Genomic DNA, 7,687 nt, shown 5'->3' on the forward strand with positions numbered 1-7,687 from the left:
CCGTTGTCTGTCGTTGTTGTCGTCGTCGTTGTCGTCGTAGTCGTTGTCGTTGTCGTAAACTTTTCACATTTTCATCTTCTTCTCAAGAACCACTGGGCCAATTTCAACCAAACTTGGCACAAAGTATCCTTAGGTAAGAGGAATTCAAGTTTGTTCAAATGAAGGGCCACGCCCTTTTCCAAGGGGAGATAATCATGAATTTGTTAAAAATTAATGGCATTTTTAAAAAATCTTCTTCTCCAGAACCGCTGGGCCAGGAAAGATGAAACTCATGTGGAAGCATCCTCAGGTAGTGTAGATTCAAGTTTGTTCAAATCATGACCCCCGGGCAAGGGTGGGGCCAAAATGGCCGACCCAAGTTTTACATAGGAATATACATGTATACAAAGGAGAAATCTTTAAAAATCTTCTTCTTCAGAACCACTGGGCCAGGAAAGATGAAACTCACGTGGAATCATCCTCAGGTAGTGTAGATTCAAGTTTGTTCAAATCATGACCCCCGGGGCAAGGGTGGGGCCAAAATGGCCGACCCAAGTTTTACATAGGAATATATAGGAAAAATCTTTAAAAATCTTCTTCTCCAGAACCACTGGGCCAGGAAAGATGAAACTCATGTGGAATCATCCTCAGGTAGTGTAGATTCAAGTTTGTTCAAATCATGACCCCCGGGGCAAGGGTGGGGCCAAAATGGCCGACCCAAGTTTTACATAGGAATATATAGGAAAAATCTTTAAAAATCTTCTTCTCAAGAACCACTAGTACAGGAAAGATGAAACTCGTGTGGAATCATCCTCAGGTAGTGTAGATTCAAGTTTCTTCAAATCATGACCCCTGGGGCAAGGGTGGGGCCAAAAAAAAACCCAAGTTTTACATAGGAATATATAAGAAAAATCTTTAAAAATCTTCTTCTCCAGAACCACTGGGCCAGGAAAGATGAAACTCATGTGGAATCATCCTCAGGTAGTGTAGATTCAAGTTTGTTCAAATCATGACCCCCGGGGCAAGGGTGGGGCCAAAATGGCCGACCCAAGTTTTACATAGGAATATATAGGAAAAATCTTTAAAAATCTTCTTCTCAAGAACCACTAGTACAGGAAAGATGAAACTCGTGTGGAATCATCCTCAGGTAGTGTAGATTCAAGTTTCTTCAAATCATGACCCCTGGGGCAAGGGTGGGGCCAAAATGGCCGACCCAAGTTTTACATAGGAATATATAAGAAAAATCTTTAAAAATCTTCTTCTCCAGAACCACTGGGCCAGGAAAGATGAAACTCATGTGGAAGCATCCTCAGGTAGTGTAGATTCAAGTTTGTTCAAATTATGACCCCCGGGGCAAGGGTGGGGCCAAAATGGCCGACCCAAGTTTCACGTAGGAATATATAGGAAAAATCTTTAAAAATCTTCTTCTCCAGGACCACTGGGATAGGAAAGATGAATCTCATGTGGAATCATCCTCAGGTAGTGTAGATTCAAATTTGTTCAAATCATGACCCCCGGGGCAAGGGTGAGGCCAAAATGGCCGACTCAAGTTTTACATAGGAATATATAGGAAATATCTTTAAAAATCCTTCTCAATTATCACTGGGCCAGGAAAGATGAAACTCATGTGGAATCATCCTCAGGTAGTGTAGATTCAAATTTGTTCAAATCATGACCTCCGGCCCTGGGGATAGGGTGGGGCCAAAATGGCCGACCCAAGTGATACATAGGGATATGTAGGGAAACCTTTTGAAATCTGCTTTTCAAGTATTTCAAAGCTATGATTAGTGATATTTATATGGAATCATCCTCAGGTAGTGTAGATTCTAGTTTGTTGAAATGATGAACGCCTGGAAAGGGGGGGGGGTAGTAAATACAAGCCCGATGTGCTCAGGTGAGCGCTGTGGCCCCTGGGCCTCTTGTTAATGTCTAAGTCTACAATTTTATTTCACAATGAAATAGAAATATAAGGAATCACTGTCTAGTTAGGAGAGTATGCCAGGGACATCAACAATAGTGGGAAACATGGGATAATTTTAGCATAATGGGCTTCGCCGGTTATGCAAATTATCCCATGTTTCCCACTATTGTTGATGCCCTGGCATACTCTCCAAACTAGACAGTGATTCCTTAAAAAGTTCATGGATCTGCTATTTTGAATCAATTTGATTTTCTTGCGATTGCTTTCCCTGAAATTTTTTCCTTACATTATTTGGTTTCTTGACATGTATGATGTTTTAATCTTTATTTCATTCTTCTTTTTGTTTTTTAAATACCATCCGATTTTGTTATCACTGCCGTCCGATAATATATTATCGGACTAATAATTATTATTATCGGACGGCTACAGGTAAAATTTTAGACAGCAGAACAAAGGAATGACGTCACGGCAATGTTTTAATGAAGAATGACTGAAAGTATGATTAAATTCTATTCAATGGTATAGGATGAGTTGCGGATAAGAGAAGGGTATACCGTTCAATATTACAGAAAGAATGACAGTGTCCATGTTTTGCTATGGAAAACTTGAAATATGCGTCCGATCAAATAGTAAAATAGGAGGTGCACTAGGCCACTATGTAAAAAAGATTCTGTGAATGATTCATTCATATTCATTCAGTGGTATGACTTGCGGATAAGAAATAAGGATACCCCAAAGCGCAACAGACGGACGGACGGACGGACAAACATCTCGGTCACTATATACCCTCCCACTTGTCAAGCGTGATGTATAATAAATATGAAAGAACTATGTACATGGGGGTTTTTTTTATTAACAAAATCATATTAAATCCTAAGACAATTTTCAAAAGAAGAAGAATCTTATTTTTTCATTATTATATGATTTATTTCCTAGATAATATCTTCATCAACTTTGATACATGTTATGGCACAATTAACAAAGAAATTAAACACAAATTCAAACAATTAACCGAGTACAGAGCTGGGAACGAAGGTATTTGTATTTGGTGGAGAACTAGAGTCCGATTTGTGAAAATTGTGTACGCCCTTGAGGGCCTTTGGAACAAATTTTGTCCAAAATCCTGTACGAGTTGCGTCCATTTTAGATTTTATTGAGAGTCCAGTATTGAGATCCATGTAGTATTCTGAGTTTAAATCAAATTTTGGCCATATCAGTGGGACAGCTCTAGGTTTGTTAGGATTCCTAAAATAAAAAATTACATTTTTCCTGAGATTAAACACTTGAAAAGTTATAGTTTTTATGTTATTTTTAAAACCAAATGCGAACTGAGTAATAATAAGGAAAAGCAGAATTTACACAATGCAGAATTGGTTAAGGTTATTCACCATTCTTGGCATCGATGAAACAGATTTTTCTTGTTTTTAGATTGGAAAGAGAGGAAAATAATTATGCATTCTAATGCAATCTTCGAGTACAAATTTTACAAATACATTAATTTTGATGATTTCAAAGAAGACAAACTTGTTCAACAATATGTAGATAACAGGAAAAGCTAAACAATCTTATTTTATCTTAAATATTGTCTTGTAAGAAACGCTACATACCCCGTTTTAGCAAAATTAGTCCAGTAAGTCATGATTTTCTCAGAAAGTGAAACTTCATCTAATTGAAGAGTGTCTTTAAAATTAAGTCCCTGTTGCATACTAGATGGAAAACCAAAAACGTAAGCTAGCTCGTCTCCGTGTCCCGCTCCCGGGGCCCACGGAATCGTGTGTGCATAGGACGAACGATGTGTAAAAAGATACATGTATGTGTTTCGTCCTGACGATTGTGTTTTTGCATGCGCACGCGCAGAAATTTTGGCTGGCATGAAGAATTGATAATCAGAGGACATATCAAGCATCTTTTGCAAATAAGTATTATTGGTTTGGGTCTCTGACCATCTAGTGTATACAAATGACATTGTGTAGGCAAGCAAATCAACTGTAGCACCAAAACGATCTGTAAGAATAGAATTTGTAACATAGTTGTCAATAATGTCAAGACCTGTGGAATTTGGAGTGATTTTACTTTGCACTAGTGGAAGAAGTGACACCATGGTTATAAATCCACCGTCTCCATCATTAATTCCTATCAAAAGGTCAAGATCTGCAAGAGTAGCTCTTCCCTCAGAAAACATTGTTTCCGGATAAAGAAAAGTATCTGGTGGAAGTTGTTTAACGAATTCTCCATCTACAACAGGGGTCCACTCGGGGCGGTATAGTTCGTCTTCTTTAGTTCCAACCTGTGCATTTGCAATCAGTTCTTCAAACGGTTTTGTTCTAAGGCAGTTCACAAGCTCAACATTTGTCGTCACTGAGCAGTTTAACTTCATTCCTAATAATTTAGAATATCTACCAACTGTGGCTTTTTCACTATACGCCCAAGGACACATTGCAGTTCCACTTTCTGAGATTATTCTTTTTATCAGTCCTTTATTTGGTGGATAAGTGGCATGGAAAAAAGAACTAGCACCACCTGCAGATTCTCCAAATACTGTCACAAGATTAGGATCACCACCAAAAGATGCAATATTATCATGGACCCACTGAAGAGCCATGTGCTGATCCCAGAGCCCATAATTTCCTTTAGATGTGTCATCATCGGTGGCTAAAAATCCTATTGGTCCAAGTCTGTAGTTAACTGTGACAACTACAACGTTACCAAATCCGGAAAGAGTGCTAGCATCATATATACTTGACTGTCCAATGACAAATGCCCCTCCATGAAACCACACCATAACTGCTAAATTATGCGCATGCGCTGGAGCAAAAATATTCAATGTCAAGCAGTCCTCTGAAATCATGGGCTTGCCTGGAATCCACTGCTGGGAAAACTCAGCCTTTTGGGGACAAGCTGGACCGTACTGTATTGCAGAGAATGCCTGAGTAAAACGCGCTTTCTTGACCGGTTTTGCAAATCTAAGGATTCCTAATGGTGGCTCAGCATATGGAATTCCGAGAAAATTATTAACATTATACATTATAGATTTAAACGATGAGGTGTTTGCGAATCCAATTATATTTCCTGCATTTGAATGCACATGGACACTTTCATGCTGACAAAGAATGAAAGGGAAACAAAATAGAAAAGGCAAATAAACTCTAGCTATATTCCACATGATTTCATAGAACTTGTGACTTCTTTCAACTCCTTCTCAGACAATCTATATGTCCATTGCACATTTATCTAATTATCCAGAGTAAGATAGATAAGACATGAATTTGACTTTCTTAATGATTACTTAATAACGAAACGTAAACTTACTTGTAGCTATAAAAATCGGTTTGTAAAAAAAATTACACTTAACATGTACATGTACTTAGTATTTAAAATTGCATTTTAAAACTAAGAAATATTTGAAAGAATCAAGAGTAGGAAATGATATTTCTGTATTGAAGTGTTATTTTTTTCATATTGCGTCCACAGAGAAAATATTACAGAAATGATTACCTGGACATTTCGAATCTCAAAATCAACCATATAAATTAGACATACAGTTCTTTTGTTTTCTCACATTCCATTATTTAAGGTTGCAATACAGTAGGCCAAATATAATTTTGCATTATTCCAAGAAAGAAAATTATTTTTAAGATACTCTCCACTACTAGTTGCACACAAATTTTTTAGAGAAGCATTTATCCAAACATGCAGAAAAGGCGCTTTTAAAAGCGATACTTAAAAATGAGTACCTCCATTTAGCCTTAAAGCAATATGAGCTGCAAGTTTGGCATGGAAAAAAATTGTTGCAAAGTAACTAACTATTTCAATGATAGAAAAATAGAACATTTATAAACATATGTTGTTCGTATTTGCGATGGAAGAACTTATGATAAGCTTTTCTTGAAGCAAAATTACATTATTGTCGTCCTGTACAACATTGATTTCTTATATAGTGCTATACATTCGACTGTACAGAAATACTCAGAACTTCTGAAACAATAAATTTAAATTTTCCTTTGGTCTATTTGATCATAAGAGTTTAAATTACACACAAATTAATCATAATAACACAAATAAATTTCTGAAAAATGCAGCTCATATTGCTTTAAACAATTATGCCTAAATGATTTTGAGAAATATGCTGAAAAATATAATAACAATTTTCTAGATAACAGTGAAGAATCCGCATTAATTAATAACTCAAAGGTACTAAAAATAAACGAAATATTGATAGGTAATTGTATTTGTACTTACTAGCCTGCATTCATGCAATATTTTTGAAAAAGATTAAGGCAGTTATAGTAAACAGAAATATAACCCGTGCCATTTAGTGGGTTTACACATGAAACCATATTGCATATTTATTTTCGGTGTATTAATTTATCGACTAGTGGAATATATGCTTGTCATTTTTGTAAAATAGTGTCAACAAACCGCACAGTATGCAAACATAGTGCACGTATTTACCAATTAGAAATGAGTAGATGGGTTTTATTCCATAAAGAATTGAGGGAAATCGTTTCGTTTGTATTTGGGAAAACGCACTTCATGCAGAATATTTAGTGATGTAATTGAAGGGAATGTTAGATCGCCTCAACTCTAATTAATATATGTACATGGATGACTAATGTAATGAGAAATACTAATACATCATCATTGACTGTAATTGTGACAATTAATAATTTACAAATTATGGATTAACTTCTTTTATTGAAATGACGTAGGTTTTGTAGATTAGAGAAAATTGCATGTTTTTGCGTGTTAATTTAAATGGAATAAAATCATCAATATCTTTTTTTATTTATCAAAAGGTAAAAATATACTTAATTTTTCTGCGTAAAGGTATTATAAGAATTGCATAAGTGGGTTTCAATTTTATTAATAAAAACTTAACTTTTAGTCGTTTTTTTTTGGTACTTTTTTTTTACCCATTACAAATATACCCTCTTTTGTATAATGCAAAAATTAAATAATTTGAATTCAAATGTCTTGTCTTTGTGCCTTTGTTAAAACTGTATTAAAGAGGCTTTTGTTTTTTAGTTTTTATTCATAATTTTTACAGTAAATTTGAAACAGAGAAAAATTAAATACATGTATTTATATATTTAATCTCTTTTGTAAAAAGTACGAAACGATATGAAAAAGCCCTTGGACTTGCTCTATCATTTTTAACATTCGAGGTATTATCAAAAAACCTATCAAATTTAGACCGCTTAATATGGCTTCATTCACAGTGGGTTTTTTCATACCTCTTTACAGCATCACATTAATATGTAGATTTTAGATAATGGTGCATTGTGTTTTTAAAATATTTTTTCAAATAAATACTTGGAGATTTTAGTTAAATGTCCCTTTTTCAAGTTTTTTTTTCTAAGATAAGAAATAAGAAATCTATACGAAGCGTGCAATAATTAGACAATTTAAGAAAATGACAACATAACATTTTTTTATTTAAAAAAAAGGGTTTTTTATACCCAAACAAACAACTAATGTGTTTTTACGTGAATATATCTATGATTATTATAGATATTATGCAATTTAAATTTCGCCCCAATTAAAAAAAATATATTTTTATTTTATCCATAGTCAAAGGGATTGTCTTGTTTGTGTAGTACGTTACAAACATGTCAAAAAAGTGAAATATGCTTGTATTCACATTTTTTGCCACATTTTTTCAATATCAGATAAATTTTTTCTGTACAAAGAACAAAGAGATATAAATCTTGTTATTGAATTTATTATCCGTGTCAAAAACATAGCTATGATCAGCAAAAGAACCTTCAAAAGACTTGCAGCGGCCTT

At 34.7% G+C, this 7,687-nt stretch overlaps 1 protein-coding gene across 1 annotated transcript; it reads right to left on the reverse strand.

Moving 5' to 3' along the window:
* Positions 1-2,767: 2,767 nt before the first annotated feature.
* LOC134243928 (acetylcholinesterase-like) lies at positions 2,768-5,530 on the reverse strand. The gene is made up of 2 exons (XM_062726164.1): positions 3,508-5,530; positions 2,768-3,145 (listed from the first exon to the last, which is right to left on the reverse strand). Exons 1-2 carry the CDS (start codon positions 5,061-5,063, stop codon positions 2,908-2,910), a joined length of 1,794 nt encoding a protein of 597 aa, XP_062582148.1. The 5' UTR covers positions 5,064-5,530; the 3' UTR covers positions 2,768-2,907.
* Between the last annotated feature and the right edge of the window lie 2,157 nt (positions 5,531-7,687).

The sequence above is a fragment of the Saccostrea cucullata genome, unplaced genomic scaffold (genome assembly GCF_032062105.1).
Source record: "Saccostrea cucullata isolate Sc308-1 unplaced genomic scaffold, CSIRO_AGI_Scuc_v1 ctg79, whole genome shotgun sequence".
Classification (NCBI taxonomy): domain Eukaryota; kingdom Metazoa; phylum Mollusca; class Bivalvia; order Ostreida; family Ostreidae; genus Saccostrea; species Saccostrea cuccullata.

What these genes read in the sequence shown, in the direction of transcription:
- LOC134243928 (XM_062726164.1), bottom strand. Translation starts at nt 5,063, where the DNA reads ATGTGGAATATAGCTAGAGTTTATTTGCCTTTTCTATTTTGTTTCCCT. An exon ending in ACTAATTTTGCTAAAACGGG is followed by an intron (nt 3,146 to 3,507) that starts GTATGTAGCGTT and finishes TTTTTATTTTAG; the next exon opens with GAATCCTAACAAACCTAGAG.